Consider the following 20,471-nt stretch of genomic DNA (forward strand, 5'->3'; position numbering starts at 1 on the left):
TGTCTGGATTTTTGAAGTGGTGCTCCAAAATATTTTATGAAGTACTAGTGCAGCTTCACTTCCAGCATGAGTATATCCCCCTCCCCAGTACACTGTGTTCTTTGTTGATTTTTGTCGTTCCCTTGTTATGAATCGTTACTTATGGCAGAGCGTAGCATTTCCTGGAAGAAAGTATGAAACTTCAGAACATTTCTCTCCTCTTGCTCTATCTCCATTTACATTTTTTAAAACTGAAATTACCAGAATTTATAGCATTTAAGCCTTTAAGCTTGTTTGCACGAGGACACTGAAGAATTTAATCCAAATTAATAGCATACATGAATTGGAAGTCATTTAAGCACTTTATTAAACTTCTGCTCCACTCTCTAATACGATTTTCATCAATTCATACCTAACATGAATTTTTCATTTGTATGGCTGTAAGAAATTTCAATTCTTATTCAAACCCATACTAGAGATTCAGTAGCAGGGCAAGCTGCATATATGTGAGGAATAATGCACAGAACTTCTCTCCCCCAATGACCATGCCATCTCTTTTACCTTTGAGAACTTGGGCTTGAGCTTGTACGTAGCTCAAGCCTAGCTATGAAAGACAATATAGGTACTTCCTTTGCTCAGGTCAGCGTTGTAAAGTCTGCTCCTGGTTTTTATATATTGCAGCTCTGAGCATGTAATACCAATTTATTTTGCTTGAATGTGGGGTATTTTCTCTAATCAGGAATGGTAGAGGGTGATATACAGAAATACTGCTTTGAAATTACTTTGAGGCAGAAAGCTAGTGAATACTTAATTCTTGTTAGGCATATAGGCTAAGAGATGGTTAGGAGATTTTTGCCTCACTTTACCTAATTTGCCTTAAATTAAGAATTGCGGTGAAGTTGGTAATTTATTTGTACTTCTGGAAGATGGGCCTATGCAATCTTCCATTACTGGTTTACGGGTGGGGAGGGTTTGTCATGAAACGTGTCCTCTGAAGGACTTGATTTGAAGTAAATGTTTGTCTAAACTAAGACATACTGAAAGAATAATTCTGAAAATATGTATTGGACATTAAATAGTGGAACATATGATGCCATAATACTTGAATGTTACTGCTGTGTCAGTTTGAAGGCAGCATAAACGATCACATTTCAATGATATTAAAACTTAGCCACTTAAACAGGATGTGTAATGCATTCTTCAGGGTTTTTTTTAAATAATGAATTTAATATTTGTGCTGTCATTTTGTGAAAAATATTGTTTGTTTTAATGAAAGTAGTCAATTAATACTTAAATTATTTTTGTGTTTTCCTTATCAGGAAGATGAGGTGATCATTTTACATAATTTAGATGGAGTTTAATTTATTGATGTGTCTAAATGTTGTGTGAAGTGAATTTTTCAGATGCATGTGGTGTTTTGTTTTGATAAAAACCATGTTAGCTTATTTTACATTAACAAGGCTTCTATTTAAAGTTAATTATTCTTTTTAGTTGAAAACATTTTAAAGTAATTATAAAACCCTACATCAGTCTGTGCATGTTCAGTTAGTCTCTTGATTGCATGCAGATGTGTTACTATCTACTATTTAAAACCATTAATTATTAAAATGGCTTTTGATATGTTTAAATTGGGAAAATCACCAAAATGTTAAATTGGTATCTAAAAATGTAGCTGGTATTATTTTACTTATAACACACTGCAAACAACTTTACTGTTTCTTAATCACCAGCAAGCTTTAATAAGCACATTTACCTAAATAAGTCAGTTAGGGATAGGGATAAGTCTTCCAGTTCTGATTTGTCCTGTATTGTTTTCCCATGGCCTGACAAACTTTTTGTCATCCTATTCAGCTGCTAGAGGACGGAAGAACTCATTCATACAAGTGCTTTGATATCTTCCTTAACCAAAGTCTCCATTTGCACTGCTCTCTCTCCTGTATTCCCCTGTCCTTAGCTGTCATGCTCTCCGACTTGTGCTTTCTGAAGATAGTTTGAAGTTTGCTTTGAAACTGAGGTTTGAAGATCATGCTTCCAAGTATCAACAAATTATAACAAATTAGAATTCTTGCAGAGCCTGTAGTGTGTGCAAAGCTCTAATCTCTTTCTGCTTAGTTTGGCATGCTTTTTATGGTTTTTGTTATAGTTTATTCTTGACTGGAAGTAATTGCCTACATTTACTCCAAAATCACTCACTGACTTCTTGGTTTATCTTGTTGTTTTATAGTATCTCAAAGCAGGTTCTTTGAAGGATCCACTCTTAGATGATCATGGAGACTTTAACAGAATGTGCACAGCGATGAAAAAGATTGGACTGGATGATGCAGAAAAGCTCGATCTTTTTAGAGTAGTGGCTGGTGTCCTTCATCTCGGAAATATTGATTTTGAGGAAGCTGGAAGCACTTCAGGTTAGATGAAACATAAATTGTTCATAGTAAAAATTTATCTCTTGATTATAGATGATTCTTTTCACGTGAATTATTGCTTTAGGAAGCTGCCTTGTGTTCAAGAATAATTCAGTTTTAATTCTCACTAGTTTGAAGTCAAGTTTACCTGTTTGTTTTAAAGTTGTACTTCTTCACATGCTCTGGAAGCAAGTAGGTTTTTACTGAAATTGTTCAAGAAATGGTTCAGTGAACAGTTTGATGTAAAGAAAAGTGATATTTTTATATTTAAAAATTTTTAGAAGACTAACTTTTTGCTAATGTCATGAAAACATCTTGAGATTAGGAGCTCCATCCATAAGAGAGAGGCATTACGCCCTTTGACTTCCAAAAATATGATCATTTTAGTATTTTTAGAGGTGAGGGAAAAAAAGTTACAGCAAAAAAACCACAACTCCTTAGGTAAACATAAACTTTCTAATCTTAGATGTCACTCACAAGAGTTGGTACACATGTAGCTGGGACTTAGTGGCAGAATGTGGAGGAAGGCTTGAGGAAGGAGAATGAGTATTTTGGAATGGTCATTCTTACCTTACTACTGAAATCAGCCTCTTTACATTGAGAACTGCTGCCTATGTATTCCTGAAGCACTAAAGAATTTCCTGGTGGGGAAGTACTACAAATTTAATTATAGTAGAAAGGATACGAGATACAGTGAAACTGGTTCCTCTTAGTCCTACGTCAAGTATGTAGAGCTGTTGCCAAACTTGGTAAAGCTGTGAGGAAAGGCATACCAAAGAACGTTATAAACAGTGTTTTGAATGACGAATTAAATGCCCTATAGGTTCACTAGCTTCTGATCCTAAGCACAGAATCGGCACAGAAGTTTACAAACATTCTGTTCGGAAGAGATGGCAGGAGGCCTCCAGGCTGATATGACCTGGTCGAAGCAGGGCCAACACTGCACTGGGTAGCTCAGAGTTGTCACAGAGAAGGGTTGTTTCTTGTTTTGTTTTGTTTTTCTTTTTTTTTCCCCTTAGGTCAAATCAGAATCTCCCTAGTGTCAATTCACAATCTTGCCATGTTTGTGAAGATGACTGAAATTAACATGATTAATGTGAATGAATCTGGGAAGACATAAGGGTAGAGAAGCGTAGTGGCTTAACGAGGCTCAGTAGTAAGGAGCAGGAAACTTCCCTGTCTGGTCTTTCTGTGAGTTCAGACTTTGGGGATAGAATGAAAAAGGTGCAAATGTGGGTGGAGAGGCAGTTTCAAGAAGCAAAGGATGAAGGAGAGGGGGAACCACAGTGAGGAAGGTCAGGGTTTACAGAAGGGAAGAAGGACACCAGAAAACTTATTTTCTCTGCCTGTTGAAATTCAGACACATTTTTTTTTCTGGAATAAATTATTCTACTTCTAAAATCTTCATTGCAAATACAGGTTTTATTCCGCTCTCACCTTGTATGTGTACACATAGGGTGTGCGCTTGAGTTGCTCCAGGCAGCATGTCTCTTAAAATAGACCCTCTAGATTTCTGTTGCTGCTTCAAAAACCTGGGAAGTGCCAAACAAAAGCTGTATACCACAGGTCAGATGGTGTTTCAGAGCTTCTAAAATAAATTCACAAAAGCCTTTATGTTACAAAAACTCCTTCCTCCCTTTTTTTCACTTAGTGTTGCTGTGGAGTTAAGGAATTAAAGCAGCGTCTGGCTAATTTGTTTTATCTTTCGGGTTCTTCGCTTATCTGTAGTAATAAATTTTACTGAGAATAACAAGAAATAAGTGTTGTAAACCTGACACAAGTAATTGTTGAAGTGTTAGATTTTGCTGAAGTGTTTGAGCTCTTCAGTTAAGGGTATATGAACCCGTAGTGGCTAGTCGAGTTCTGGTGCAAAGGCCGTGGTGCAGAGCAGAAGGAAGCACACCTCTCAGCTGGGAAAACGTACATGCCATTGTGTGAAAACTTAAGTGCCAGGAGTCTGCCATGCATGAAATTCTGCATTTCTAGAACACTGTTCTAAACACAGGCTATATCAAAGCTAACCTACCTGTAAGTGAACAAACTATCCCAAAATGCAAAATGCTAATACGCACAGCAGGGCAGTCTGAAGGATTATAGGAACATCTCCAAAGTTTAAACTCCAAAGTTTAAATCGGTACAGCTAGTTTCTAGATAATAGCACTTTACTTCTGTACTTTGGGATAGGTCTTTCACTTACAAGCAGGTTACCTTTGGAACATAGAATCATGGAACGGTTTGGGTTGGAAGGGACCTTAAAGATCATCTAGTTCCAACCTCCTTGCCATGGGCAGGGACATCTCCCACCACACCAGGCTGCTCAAAGCCCCATCCAAGCTGGGGCAGCCACAGCTTCCCTGGACGGTCTGTACCGGTGCCTCACCATGCTCACTGTGAAGAATTTTTCTAATGTCTAGAATAAATCTTCCTTTCTCCAATTTAAACCCATTCCCCCTTGTCCTATCACTCCACACCCTTGTAAAAAGTCCTTGCCCAGCTTTCCTCCTTCAGTTATTGAAAGGTTGCTATAAGGTCTCCTCGAAGCCTTCTTTTCTCCAGGCGGAACAACCCCAACTCTCTCAGCCTGTCCTCATAGCAGAGGTGCTCCAGCTCTCAGATCGTCTTCATAGAATTGCTTCTTCTGGGCCCGTTCCAATGGTTGCATAGAATCATAGAATTGTTTGGGTAGGAAGGGACCTTAAAGATCATCCAGTTCCACCCCTCCTACCATGGGCAGGGATATGTACCGCTCGATCAGGCTGCCCAAGGCCCCATCCAACCTGGCCTTGAACACCTCCAAGGATGGGGCAGCCACAACTTCCCTGGACAACGTGTGCCAGTGCCTCACCACTCTCATGGTGAAGAAATTCTTCCTTATGTCTAGTCTAAATCTGCCCCTCTCCAGTTTATACCCATTGCCCCTCATCCCATCACTACAAGCCTTTTTGAACAGTCCTTCCCCAGCTTTCTTCCAGCTTTCTTTTCATTTCTTTGTGTCGTTCTTATGTTGGGGGTTCCAGAACAGGACAACGTGTGTTTAGAACAGTGTTCCAAATACGCAGAATTTCATGCATGGTTGTGGGTTGCTTTTATTTTTTTTTTGAGAACTGTCTCTTCACATTCAATATATGGAGTAATTTTCAGAGGCAAACTTTCATTTCTTTAGACTTGAAGATCATGGCCAGTTTGATATATTTTTTCGTAGAATTTTATCTAGCAGCACCAACCCGACAGCTGTTGTGTGGCCATTGGAAAGCTTTAGAGCAGAGAGTGTGAGTGTGGGCTGGGGCAGAGGCTGCACGGTGAGCTCTGGGGCAAGGTGACGTATGTAATATGTGTGTAATACGTGCGTGGTTGCTTGCAGGAGGCTGCACGCTGAAGCCGCGGAGCCAGCCGGCACTGGAATGCTGTGCAGCACTGCTGGGGCTGGACCAGGAGGATCTGCGAGGCAGCCTCACCACGCGTGTGATGCTCACCACGGCAGGGGGCACCAAAGGAACGGTCATCAAGTGAGTCCGCTGTCTTCAACCCGCTCCCTGTGCCGCGGGTGGGCGGGTGGCTTGGGTTGATACAAGCAGTAGCTAATATTGCAAAAAGTGGGATTTTTTTTTTATTTAAGCTGAAGTAAAGTTTTGTCTAAGTATTTGTGTACTTTGAAAGTTTACCGTGTTCTTTAAAATAGTGTTTTTCCAAAGGCTGTTCATTCTTTGAAGATGATAATGTCTTGTGTGAAGGATGATCTGTGCTGAACAAATGTCTCTTCTTCTGTAATCATCTTTGTTTGTGGTCTCTCTCTGTCTCAAATGCAAGGTCAGACAGAACTGGAGCCAGCTTCAGATTAGCAAGAGTTTTGAATGTTGTGAAGTTTTGTAATCGCTTTAAAATTAGACCTTGGAAAGTAATGGAATATGCATAAGATTTCTGGGAAATATTTATACATATGAATATAAGTGGGAAACATAATCTTTAAGTAGCTATTGTCTCACTGCACATGTTTTATGGAGATCGCTCCCTTGTGTTGCCCAGGCCTGATAAAGGATGCTTACTTTTTAAAGCTCCAAAATGAGTCTTCAGGAGTTTTATTTGGCAGTATTTTAGGTATTAGGGTGGAGAGAGGGGAGGGATGAACTGCCTGGGGCTGCACTGCCTGGAGCTGCCCGTGGTGTGTGCACAGAGGAGGCTGCAGTGGGTGCTGGGAGCCACTGAGTCCTCCCAGCCTGGCCATGTAAGCTGTGGTCTGTAACCCCTTGCTAAACCTCCAGTCAGGCTACTTGGGATCTCCCTCCTAACACTGGCTTTGTCTGTGTCTTTACACACTGGGAAAGAAAAACATGATCTCAGAGCATTTGTGAGTATGAACCGAGTTGCACTTAATGGCTTTAAATCGGAAGGGGGAAGATTTATATTAGATATTAAGAAGAAATTCTTCCCGATGAAGGTGGTGAGGTGCTGGCATAGATTGCCCGGGGAAGTTTTGGCTGCTCCGTCCCCAGAAGTGTTCAAGGCCACCTTGGCTGGGGCGTGAGCAGCCTGGGATGGTAGAACGTTTCCCTGCCCATGGCAGGGGATTAGAATTGGATGGGCTTTAAGGTCCCTTCCAGCCCAAACCGTTATATGATTCTATGATTCTATAATACATGCAGCTGTTTAAAATGGGTTACAAAGTACAAATACAAAACCATGGTGCTACAGAAGTATGAGAGCACAAAAGGCTGGCAGGCTTGCATTGTTGGTCCCTTTGAAACAGAAACAATATGCTGTGCTTTTCCATCATGCAAGTGTTAATTTTGAGAGGACAACTTTTTAACAGGGCTTCGATTTTTAGGTTTTTTTTAAACAGTTGATCCAAATGCACATTTTTAGATCATAGAATCATTGAATGGTTTGCGTTGGAAGGGACCTTAAAGATCATCCAGTTCCAACCCCCTGGCATGGGCAGGGACACGAACCACTAGACCAGGTTGCTCAATGCCCCATCCAACCTGGCCTTGAACACCTCCAGGGATGAGCCATGTACAACTTCTCTGGGCAACGTGTGCCAGTGCCTCACCACAATGATAGTTGTAAGGTCTTGGAGGGTTTTTTATTTTTATTTGGGTGTGTGGCAGTTGTACATGTCTTGACTAAAAATGGCCTTTTTATTCAGGAAAGGAGAACTTTGTATAGGTCACTATCACATTTTATAAGACCTTTCACGTGTCAGTGAGTACACTGTGTAGCCAAAGAAAATATAGCAGTCAGCCTGTTAAACCCATAACCCACACAGAAAAGTAGCTATGCTAATAGATTTAGCAGCCAATGCACTATATCAAGGAATGTTAATGCTGTGCCTAAAATATTTCGGAAGACTTGGATGCATCTATCCTGTCATGGGGACTGCACAGTGCTCCCATGACTGCTGACTGGGTCTGGATGCTCTAGTTACAGGGTAGTATGTCCATCCTTCTCTGTCTGCGTGATCAGTGTCTCTGTTTTTTCCACATCTAATTCTTCTGAAACCAAGTTTCAACTTTAAAAACACCATCACAAACGTAATCCAGAAACGTGATACTTCTTGCTGTTGCTGGTAAACAAACATTTAACCTTGACTGTTAAGGTAATATTGTTTCATAGGAACATAAAAATGTGGTGAAAGAGGATACATTTAAGAGAGAGAGGGTTTTACTCTAGCTCTTAAGAATGCATCACTATTGAAGTAAATGGTGGCCTTAAAAAAAGGAATCATTATCTCTTTCATTTTAACAAGAAGCTATTATCAAGATAACTTGCGAGGCACAGAAGTAGGATTGTGATGTCTTTCTCTATGCTCCTGGAGAAGGAATAATTGCAAAGAACATGTTTAAACATGGCACTGATGATAACATTTTAATACTGTGGAAGTTATGACTCTTCTGAAACTAAGTTTTATAAAAATGATTCCACTACAGTTACTTTTTGTTTATGAAAAACTTCTAGCTCCAAAACGAATTTTCTGTTGTTGACATTGATCCTTCTAGCGCTACGTCGCTTGCAGCTGAGTCATGTGGTTTAACATTTGGTTTTCTATGTTGTTTGTTTTCTGGAGTTAACGAAAACATTGCATCAATTTAGGCTAAACAATTTTGAGTGCATTAAAAAGTAATTCTCAGTGTTTAGCTGAATACATCAGTCTTTTAGTTAGGAAACTAATTAACATTCACTTATTGAAAGAGTGCATGAGTGCTTCTTATTGACTTGCGGAAACAATCGAGTTGTTTTACTGAATCAGAAATACAACTTTGTGCACACTACACCAGAGGTTTGACGTATGTAAGCTGTAATTAATTGTCTTTATTAATGTAGTTTCTATAAGTTCCTTGAATACTTTGTCCTCTGAAATTTATTATTATTATTTATATTTTTGTCTTATAGTATGAAGTATTTGTTAACATTTCATAAACTTATGGACTGAAATAAAGTAACAGTCGATTGATTTAACCTTGGTATGTCACTGTGGCCAGTAAAGGTGGCAGGGGTTAGGTAATGCGTGTTTAGGTTATGTCAGACTTACGAAATGAAAAGTTGATCTTTGAGCACTTGAGAGCATCGGCTTTTTTAGTCCTCAAGGAATGTAATGGATTTGAATAATGAAGGTTTCCAGTGGTCAAGAGCTCATTCTGTGCAAGAGAGGTAATCTTGATTTCTACCTAATTCTAACCACTGATGATAAATTGAAAGAGAATAATTTTAGTGGAAATACTGTTGAGTGCCTGCCTGCTAATCTGCAGGATGAAACTGATCTTCCTGGCCAAATTTGAGCATAATAAAACATCAGTGACAGCCTGTGCTGTTTGAACATCATGGATTTTTAGGGGAATGCAGCAGCTCTTCTGAATTAACTCATTATCAGGAGTCTTAAGTTTAGCATGGGTGTGGGCTATTTTTCCAGTAATACATTGTTACCCACCAGCTGACCTTTGAGGTGCATTTCTAGATAGAGCAAAGAAGTAGATTTCTTGCTGGTCTGCTTACTTCTGTACTTTGAAAAAAAAGATGTTCAGGTGGTAGAACTACGTAGTGACTACTACGGAAAAAGTCACAATGCAGTGGAAAATGGTAAGTAATGACTGGGGAAGGTTTACTCTGCTTTCAGTTAAAAGCTAAAGATGTAGATATTTTCATATTATAATCAAAAGTGCATTTCTGGAGAGTGGTTACAAATGCCTCTTCTCCCCCTAGTTATTAGAGGTTGAGCACTCTTAGTCACTGTTGTCTTCTTGCTGCCTTGTCAGCTGATATGCAAAGTTACAAATGATTTTGCTGTTTGTGACAATGTTTGCATGTAGAAAGACATAGGTCTTGCAGAACAAAGTGCTGCCAGTGGAGAGTATTTTCCAAGATTTTCTATTTGCTCTCTTTTAGACCATGTCTAATTTGACAGTAAAATCTTTGATATATTCATCTAGGAGAACCTTTATTAGTATTATGGATAACATTTACATAGAAAATTATATATTATAAAATACAGATGGTGGTACTTATTAATGTCTGGTAGTATAAGGGTTGTAAGCTTTGAAAGTTAGTAATACGTTTTAGTTAATTCAGCTTGTGATCCACTATTAACTACTGGTCTCTCTCTGTTGACTCACTGCTTACCTGGTTATTCTCCATCTTGCATCTGTATTTTTGATTTCTCCTAGGTATACAATCACACACTTCCCTTTACTGATATGTGTCTTGTGGATTTTTAGATCATATCTTCAATTTGTGAAAATAATTTTGTATGCTAATCTTGTTACCAAGATTTTCTCTTTCTTAGGTCAGTGCTATCAGGCCTTTTTTTGAAAATACCCTTACTTTCTCATTCTGAAAGCAGACAAGGGGGGTTGGGAGTGTTCATTAGAGTTTGTCGTTGTTTGCCTTGAAGACCTTGGAAGTTGATAATAAAGGAGACAGCTAGCAGAAGTTAATTGATAAGTGGGCATTGGAATGCAGAAAGCTGGAAGACAACTTTTAAGTGAAAGTGTTAACTAGAAGCAGAAGAGGTTTGAACAGATTGCATCCATTTCAGATTTGGATGGCACCCCACTGGAAATGCTCTCAGTGAACTATTGATTCAGCCACTGAGAACAGATTAGCTTTGGCTGTTGTACACATAGCATATAGGTCAAGTGCATCTGTATAGTTTTCTGTTGAGGAGGTTTGGTGGGACATATCAAGCAGTAAAGCAGGAGTGTATCGTAATATGCTGGATCCCTTTTACCACATCTCAAGTGCTCTATCAAGGAAGGTTTCTTAAGAACAAATACAGTTTTTGTTACAGCTTCAAATTCATTTTATATTAAGGCTGTAAAGTTTTTCTGTTCAGCATATTTATCCTGATAAGCCTGGGGTGTCGTTAGCGGTGTACTGTTCAAAAGTCTGCACACACGAGGAACTATGTTTTAGTGCAAGCAGATCTTATTTTTCTCAAGTGTTTAATTTTGGGGATGGTAAAAACCAATTCAGAGGACTCTTCCACCATTGCAAAGGATTAATGAATTAAACCTATTTCTCTAGCCTTTTCTAAACTGTGCAGCTAAGAGCAAACATATGTTAATAAATACACTCATATCTTCTTGTGTGGCTTACTGCATGTACAAGGAAGGTGGCTTGGACTGTTTTAGATACTTATTAAATAGCTGGTTTTTCTTGGTAGTGTAGTTCAGAAGTTGTTTGATTGCTGTCAGTAGTAGAGTTTTGACAAGTACTTTGTTTTATTTTACTCCAGCAACCCAAAGAACTGCTAATTTCTCTCTCATTCTTAGGGACCTTTTGTGTGCAAGTAGATCATGTGAGTCCTAATAGGTCACAGTGAATAAATAGCTCAGCTGAAATCACTGTGCTGAGAGTATAACAAAGGCTTTGTTCTGTTGGGCACAATGGAGCCAACCAGAAACAGTAGGAGAGTGATGCTAAATGCTGTCTCCGTGAATTTTATTAAATACGAATGTGCAGTGGACTGCCAGGGAGACTTGACAGCTGCACTGCATTTATTCGTCCTTGTTATTCCCCCCGAAAAGCATAATGATCACCTTGGTGGCTGATTTTTTGCCATCCATGTGAAGTGTGTTTACAGAGAGAAATAATGTGTTAGTATTCAAAATCCAGTACACCTCTTAGACTGTAAATGCACTATACTACTCTCTTATTCAGTTTCTCCCTTTCCAAGAAGACTTTCAAAGAGGATTCTGTCATCACAAAGTAAATTATTTTGCAGTGTGACAAAATTAACTTTTGGAGTATATTTTCTACTGAAATGCCTTTTTATTTGGTGATGTTACTGAAGCCTGTTTTGGAAAAACAAAGTGTTTTCTTAAATAAAAATATTTTCTACAGTTTTTTGGAATTTTAGCTTTTCTCAAATTACAGTGTTCTGCATATATTCTTTAATTACATAGGCCTTTCACTAGCTAGCGGTTTTTCATCCAGGCCATTTTATTTGTAAAGCAGTAACCGTATTGCATGACTGTAGCTGATGGGTATCAGTTCACCTGCTCTGTCTCCCTTAACCATCGGAAAATGAAACATATTTTAATTGTAATTTATTTATTCTGGAAAATGTTTGGGGACTGCATGGAATCATCCGAAGTATAAATTCAGCCTCTGAGAGCACTTTCCCCTAAGCCTCAGTCTCTGTGGATGACTGGAAACCTTGCTGAAGAAATTACCATGAAGACCGATCAAGGTTTTTGTTGCAGCGTTACCGAAGAGCTCAGAAATTAGAAAAGCTCTTAGGGGTGGAGGAGAGAGGGAGGAGGTGAAACAGAAGAAGGAAAATATATTTTTTTCCGTTCAGGCAAAAAACAGGAGGAGGAAAGAGATTCTTTTGTCAGTGTGTGGACTAGAGGAGAGGAGGAGATCAGGGAAAGCAAGTTCGTGAGAAAATGCTACTCATTCTGAATGTCAGTTCTGTAATAGGGCTCTTCTGGAATGACTGGTTCAGTGAAAAGTCAGCATTGTTTTCTGGTTCTTTACTTTAAGCTATGCAGGATGCATTGTAGGGTCACCTGGACAAGCTTGAGTAGTGGCCTCTGTGAACCTCATGCACCTCGGCAGTCCCCAGTATCAGTACTGGCTAGGGGATAAAGGGATTGCGGGCAGCCCTGCCGAGAAGGACTTGGGGGCACTGGTGGACGCAAAGCTGGACATGAGCTGACAGTGTGTGCTTACATTCCAGAAGGCCAACTGTAATCTGGGATGCATCCAAAGGAGTGTCATCAGCAGGTCGAGAGAGGTGATTCAGCCTCTTTACTCCACTGTCGTGAAGAGAGGCTGAGAGGCTTAGAGGTTCTTCAGTCTGGAAATGAGAAGGCTCCAGGAAGACCCGATTGCAGCCTTTCAGTGCTTAAAGGGAGGTTATAAGAAAGATGGAGACAAGGTTTTTAGCAGGACCTGCTGTGATGGGACAGGGGGTGGTGGTTTTAAAGTAAAAGAGGGCAGATTTAGACTAGATATAAAGAAGAAACTTTTTACAATGAGAGTGGTGAAACATTGGAACAGGTTATCTAGAGAGGTGGTAGGTGCCCCATCCCTGGAAACATTCAAAATCAGATTGGGTGGGGCTCTAAGCAGTCTGAGTTCAAGATGTCCTTTCTCATTGCAGAGGGTTTGGACTGGATGACTTTCCAATCCAAACCATTCTCTCCATATATTTCTGTTGCATGCTATGAATGTTGGAATAACAGTGGGATTTTGTGCAGTCTCTGGAACTCTAGTTAATAATGACAGAATTTATTTTTGAAGAACAGGGCCATTTTATAAATATATCCTCTAGAAGTATGACTGTTTGCCATGTTGTTTACGAAAATAAATTGAAAGCGTAAATCATTTCAGTGTCTTGTATTATGTAATAGGCCTGCAGCTGACATGTGGGAATTAGTATTCTGATCTCTTAAACGTATCAGAATGGAATGTAAAGGTACCTTCTTTCTATTTATAAGATAAGATTTCTGTCAGTACTCGTTACCTTAAGATAAGTCAGGAGATACTTATTGGAAGACAAGATTGTGTGTTAAATCTAATTACTATCCAATGTAATGTAGCTGCAGGTGCCCTTAGTGGACAGAGTCTCTGTTTCTCTGACTTAATGGTCACAATAGAAAGTGATTTTTCATCAGCCTTGTGTTTTTGCATCAGAAGTATCATTTTTGAAAAAATACAGAAATAATAAATTTGAGTTAATGTAGTGTTTGTGACTCTTGGGAGGTAAAGGAGATAATGTAATATGCATGAGCTATGTAGGGTTGAGTTTTCCTTTTCTGACCTCCCAGTTCTTTGTACTCCTGTGTACAGAAACTGCCTGGAGAGGGTGATAGTAGTTCTGCGGCAGTGACATCTTCAACCTTGTATGTAGGGCTTACTTAAACTGGTCAAGTGGCTATCAGTATTTCGGTTCAATGTTTTTCCTTTGTTGTTTTTATTGATGTGTAAAATCCTTTGGCATTTTTATCTTTGGCAGTCCAATTCTGTTCTGGTGTGATTCTGTTCAGATGGGTGGGACTTTGATATTGAATTCTTTGGCAACATGATTAGAGAGTTAAGTGCAATCATACCGTAAAGCCAGAAGTTTATTTTTCATACTTTACTGACATTGTTTCTTAAAAAGTTCCTTAAGGCTTTAGCCTGGCATGAATTGTCTTATTCTGGAGCCTTCTACAGGTGCTTCCTCAGCTGTGTACAGTGTAACAGTTTTTTAGTTTTGGTATTATTATCATCACTTAATCTGAAACCTGATTTTTCAAAAAGTACTGTAGAAAGTATTTATTTGGGAAATAAGATAGTTAAATGTTCTTTTAAATACGCATTTCATAGGCTTTGAAGTTGTGACTTGTGGTGGTTGTTTGTGGTGGTTTGTGGTGGGTTTTTTTTTTAACTTCTAAACTGCGGTGTAAACTTGTAATAAATAGTCACAATGCAAAATACTTTCTCAACAGGGTGAGGAGGAGAATATCATCTCTTCAAAGGCCCCTTCTTCCAGTGTTTAAAAAGAATGCTTATTTTGGGATTGTGTCTAACTTTCACCATAAGAATATGCTCCCTAATCTAACCAATTAATGTACAGCGCTATCATTTTAGTTATAGCCTTTATGAAGGCATAGGGAAAAAGATGTCAGAGCAAAACTGAACTATAGGTTTTAGTGTAATTAAGAAGCTGATAAATAAATAGTTGAAATAGTTGAAAGATTTTAAATATCTTTCAATTGTCAAGGCAGTTTCCAGTTATCTAATAAATGAGTATGATATCAGCTGCATTTCACCTCTACTAAGAACAGTGAAACATTATTCTTTCTACAGGTAAGATAGTCTAACTTGCCAAGATTGTTTTGTACCTGGGCATAGAGCTAAAGTTTTTGTGTATCCTAATTTACAATAATCGGAGTCTTTTTGTGTTTAGCATCTAATTTCAGAATTTTAGAGTAAGGAATTCTGAAAAATAAGATCTGTATTTTTATGTTTTAGGGTACCCTTGAAAGTGGAGCAAGCAAACAATGCTCGTGATGCCTTGGCTAAAACTGTGTATAGTCATCTGTTTGATCACGTAGTGAACAGAGTAAACCAGTGTTTTCCTTTTGAGACTTCTTCTTTCTTCATTGGAGTTCTAGATATAGCTGGCTTTGGTAAGTATACTTAAAAATAACCGTAATTAATTTTCTCATTGGCTGCTATTGCCGCCAAAGGTTCAATGATAAATTCTGTAATGGAAAGTGGGAGAGGGTTTTTTTTTGGTGCTGATGGGTGCAGAGGGTTACAAGGGCTTAAGAAGATATCGCAAGTGGAGAGTTTGCCTAAGATACAGGAATGTGGGAAAGGTCTAGTGGTTCTCCTGGTGACCTAATGACATTAACAAGCATTAGTGTGAAACTGGGCACCTTTGTAATGGTTTCAAATTCCTGTAGGGTCTACATAGACATAGCTTTTGAAGGATTAAACATTTGGAATGGAATCTTACTGTGGCCACCCAGTAAAATTAGGAAAGATATTGAATGTTCATGCTGTTGCCCGTTCAGTCCTGAGAAGATCACTGTATACTCACAGACAGGCAGATGAAGTCTTTGAGTTAAGATAATTTTTCCTGGAGGATGAATAGTTTGCGTATAGAATTGGACTTTGGACTCCTAGTTGCTCCCTGGAAGTGGTGGGAGTTGATGGTTCTCATAAAGCTTTTGTCCTGTTCTACTCTTTGAGATTCAGAACAAGGCATATTTTCTGCTGTGCTTCAGCCCTACTTAAGTGCTCCAAGAGCGGTAAAAAAGGAACCTTTGGGTTTTGGGTCTTTAGAGCTGTGGTGTCCTGTGCCAGCCTGTTGTAACATGGATGCATGGGTTGTATTGGTACAGTTCCACTGTTTAGTAGCATCTTGCTTTAGTTTACTGCCAAATATAACTGTCTGTTATTTATCTTAGAAATATGATGTGCCACGGTATTTTTATACCTATCGTATGTGTAACTTGAAAATCTGTAAAAGCTTTTACTGAACTGAACCGATATGGATCTGAACGCATCTTTAAATATTAGCACTTTGGAACTTTTCTTAGTTACTATGTAATATAAATTCTTGGAACACTAGTTTATCGTAGAAGTTTAACTTCTGTTTTTCAGAATACTTTGAACACAACAGCTTTGAACAATTCTGTATTAACTACTGTAATGAAAAGCTGCAGCAGTTTTTTAATGAAAGGATTCTGAAAGAGGTATGTTATCTTTAATGTTATATTCGAGGATTTATTTTATTAGTAAAGAGATACTTAAAGTAGCAATGCTTTCCATAAGATTGCATGTTATGCTGAGGTTAAAAAAAAAATCCAGTTGACATTTTTTTCCTACTGTGGGACATCTGGTTGTGCTAGAAAAAGAATAGGGGTTTTTGAAAACCAACAGTCTCTTTTCTTCTTCTTGCTGCTCATTAAAATGAGACATCCAGGTACTGGACAGTATCTCATACCTAGTAGGAATATCTAATTGCATGGGCTTGTCCTTAAGGAGGTGAAATTGGAAAATATTAATCTGTGGAAAGAAATTCTAAATTGTGTGTTGATTCCTGCTGCATTTAAAAATGTCTTCATGTATATTTCAAAAACGTATATTTTTGGTACATTAAAAAATACATGGTGAGTGATGTTTGCTCTTTTCAATTATATTTTTTTTTAATAGGAACAAGAGCTTTACCAGCGAGAAGGCCTGGGGGTTAATGAAGTGCGCTATGTAGATAATCAGGACTGTATAGGTATGATGTTCTTGAAATGTCAAGCTATTCATTAGTGTCATTCGGGAAAAAAAGCTTCAAGCAGAAGAGGCAAAATATGCGTAAAATTACTAGTGCTACGGTTTTAATGAGTGTTGCAACCTTGTGAATTCTTCCAGCTTTTTTTATTACATGCCAGTTCTGGTTGGTAATAGAGTCATATTGTGCTACAGTGTGTGATACCTGCAGTTGGGACTTGTGAATTTCTTGCGAATTTTCCTGGAAAACTAATTAGAACACCTAAATAGGATGTGAAATAGGTAGTGAAGAAGGATGTGAGGGTGTCTGGGAAAATATGTTCCATGAATTTGAAAAAAAATCCTGTCCCATTCCCTCCACCTTTTTTGAGGCAATGAGCAAAGAAACAAAATGAGCTATAGGCAGCAGACTGTAGGTGTTACTGCTGCTTTTAGATTTCAACAGACTGATATATACCAGCGACTTATGACGATGATGTTATTTTTCTCTGAGTTCAACTTGTGTTCTCCTAATTATAGTGTATGGTGAACAAAAGTTTGTCTTGCTTTTGCATTTACAGTAATTTGTTTATGGTAATTAGACAGTCCTGGCTGAGCAGAGGATTCAATGGGGCAGAATTCAATACCTGTTGCAAAATATGTGGTTCCTATGAGCCTGTATCTCTGCTGAAGAAGTTTTCACTTTGTCAGATAGGACAGTCGCTAACTTTGACTGACTTGATTCAAGACAACTCTTGTCAAGCAAACCTCTGGCCGTCTGGTGAAAAAGCAACAGGAGTGTATTTGGAGGAGGGAAACGAAGCATGGCAAGGGGAATTAAGTGACTTCTAAGAATACAAGTCTTACCTCTTCTGGTGGTTTAATAATGTGCTTAATAATGTGTATATGAGCATGAGCCTGTTCTCAAGAACGCTGCTATAGTTTTAGAGACTGTCATGTTTCCATAAAAACAATTGCTTCTGCCCCAGTGTATGAATGGTTGGTTGGTTGTTTTTTTATGTTTGTTGTTTTGCTTTTTTTTTTTTTTTTCCTAATGTATCTAACCATCAAAAGGGGTTCTCTGGTGCCTATTGGAAGAAAAGGTCTCTGACTCACAGTGAGAAAAGGGTCCGGTTGTAGAGATTGTTGCCAAGTTGTTGCATTTTACTGCCATAGAAAGGATTTGGAAAGCTTATCTCAGAATATAATGAGCAGTCCCTCAGTCATCACCCCTTTTACTATATCAACCAACATATGACACCCTGCCACAGATTTAACGTATTTCTCCATTGTTAATAAATTTTGTCAGGTTAATAAATTATAGCTTAGTTAAATCACAGCATGTATGCCTTTTTTTCTCTTGCATTGTCAGAAGAAAAGAGTTTTTTACTGCTTCTGAACTGAGTGAGAAAATTTATGTTGTTTTCTGTTGAAATATGATTTTGTTTAAAGTGTTGGGCCAGGCCGGTGACAGCAGTGAACACGCAGAAATATTAACTGTCACGGAAGAGGATTATAGGTTGATGTGGACAATGTTTTGACACAATAGAAGAATCTTAGAAACAATTGTTAGTATGTTAGAATGTTTTGATGGAATCGTGGTCATTTCTGTAGCTAAATTAGCTTATTCAGATTTTATAAGCATAAATTCTTTGCATCAGGGCTGTCTTTGTGCTTTTTATATGGCCACATAATGTTTACAGTCTGTGGTAAGAGTTCATAGGTGTTGCTGTAGTGCAAGCATTAGTCATTTATTTCTTTCCACAGTAAAAAACTGAGGTAGTAAAAATTCCTCTTACAAGAACACTTCCATCGATAATACAGAAAAGTTTTAAGAGCTGCAAATTTCTTGTGTCTAAAAGTTCAAGACTGTGAATTTCTATGTCAGCTTTCAAGGGCTTTTGTATATGTGTGAAAGGTCAAGGCAAGGCATTTGTAAAACATTGTGAAACCACCACTGTGTACTCAAATCTGATCTGTCTTAAAACAAATACATTTCGCTTTTCTCCCTGGATCCTGTTGTGAATGGAAGTGTGTGCCTTTTTATGCTTTTAGTTTTGCCATGTGGTGAAATACAGATGAAAAGCTTCAAAGATACCCCAACAGTATAAGAAATTATCCCATAAAGGCCTATGGTCATACCAGAGAAACATTTAGGCACCTTTCGGGAATTAGTTGACTAAATTCAACTGGGGACCCAGAGTAAAAAAATCAAATAATATGTGCCTTATCTTTCCCCCAACCATGTTTTTTGTGTTAGAGTTAGAATTTGTATGTATAGAATATCAACTTGTATCTATAGGATTAAAACAACAATTCAGATATATAGCATTGATTTGCAATGACTTTTGTATTAAAAGCTTTCCCTAGATATATTTGTACAGAATCAGATCAGTAGCATTTTCAACTTGTAATGTTCAGTTCTGATATGAGTTTATATTTTCAATTTTTGTAAATGTATTTTGTTTTATTAACAGATTTGATTGAAGCAAAATTAGTAGGTGTACTGGATATTTTGGATGAAGAAAATCGTCTTCCCCAACCAAGTGATCAACATTTTACTTCAGTTGTGCACCAAAAACACAAGGACCATTTCAGGCTCTCTGTAGGTTGATTTTTGCCATCTCTCTTGTTTTACTAAAATGGCTCTTGGAACAGTTGATAGTAACACTTAGTTTTAATGAAAACCTTTTCTATGAAATCTTTTACCACACCAGTCTGCACAATCCATATTCTTTTGTTAAGGACATGCTTGGTTATTATGTTCATTGAAGAGTTCACTGAAGGCTTAAGTCTGCTAGCAATTTTAATATCCTGCTGAAACTAAAGGCATATTCTTCACTTACATTTGAAATTCGTTAACATGTAATGCATGAAAGGGAAATAAAAATACATTTTCATTTATGTTATTTCATATCTAATGAGCTATTTTGTCGTTCCTTTCCAAAATTGCTTACTTTGGAGAATATTTGGCTCACATAGAGTGTCTAGCTAGCACTTCAGAGGTTAAAATAAGAAGCACACAAAGAAGACCCTTTATGTTGTTAGTTCTTTAATGTACAGTGCTCTGTGGAAGATTAATACAAATTTTTGCAATTTAGGTACATGACTTCTGTTGAAATGCTGGAAAAAAAGGCCAGCTCCCTACTGAAAAAACGCAAGCAAAGGGGGCCAAATAAAATGTCGTCCAGTTACCTTTCATTAAGTTTCCAGTTAATCTTGCCTAATTGGATTATTGTGCGGTGAAACATTTTTGTCAACATATGTGTGATCAATTAGGTGTTTGCCTTTTAAAATATACCATCTAAAAACATATTTTAAGTTTCTGTCTAGCCCTGTTGATGTAACAAAGCTGTTGGTCAGCTGTGGAGTGAATGGTATAGAAATTGTTGATTAAAGGCAAAAAAGAAAATCAGCTAGCTGGTGGTAGTGATCCTGATGACTTCTGTTTTGAATGTGAGGTATCCAACAGCATGAATGAAAGTGAAAACAGGGTTTTGGATTATCTTGGATTGAAGGGGAATGATAGTGGTCATCACAGCTGTACTGCAGGAAATGTTAACTCTAGAGCTCCTGGCAGACTCATGGTGATGGTTTAAGCATAAACTTTGTCTCGCTCTACAGTGTAATTCTCCTTTATAATTCAGCTTTTTAATTCCAGATTCCTAGGAAGTCTAAATTGGCTGTTCACAGAAATATCAGAGATGATGAAGGCTTTATTATCCGACATTTTGCAGGAGCAGTATGCTATGAAACGGTAATTTTACTTATGGAAAACTATTTTTGCTGTGCTTTTTTGTACTTTTATATTTTTCAATATATATAGGTTAAATAACAAAAGTTCTTTTCGTCAGAAGAGAAATTCAGAAGTTGATATGTCTTAGCTTTGAAACT

At 38.0% G+C, this 20,471-nt stretch overlaps 1 protein-coding gene across 6 annotated transcripts in view; it reads left to right on the forward strand.

Moving 5' to 3' along the window:
* MYO6 (myosin VI) overlaps positions 1-20,471 on the forward strand; it is a 114,935-nt gene that overhangs the window by 58,281 nt on the left and 36,183 nt on the right. For all 6 annotated transcript variants that reach the window (XM_054061161.1, XM_054061160.1, XM_054061159.1 and 3 more), the window contains 7 exons: positions 2,204-2,384; positions 5,743-5,887; positions 14,838-14,995; positions 15,978-16,069; positions 16,530-16,602; positions 19,055-19,182; positions 20,239-20,334. In XM_054061161.1, coding sequence (XP_053917136.1) covers positions 2,204-2,384; positions 5,743-5,887; positions 14,838-14,995; positions 15,978-16,069; positions 16,530-16,602; positions 19,055-19,182; positions 20,239-20,334 — 873 coding nt within the window. The remainder of the gene's footprint in view (positions 1-2,203; positions 2,385-5,742; positions 5,888-14,837; positions 14,996-15,977; positions 16,070-16,529; positions 16,603-19,054; positions 19,183-20,238; positions 20,335-20,471) is intronic.

Source organism: Cuculus canorus, chromosome 3, assembly GCF_017976375.1.
Source record: "Cuculus canorus isolate bCucCan1 chromosome 3, bCucCan1.pri, whole genome shotgun sequence".
NCBI lineage: Eukaryota > Metazoa > Chordata > Aves > Cuculiformes > Cuculidae > Cuculus > Cuculus canorus.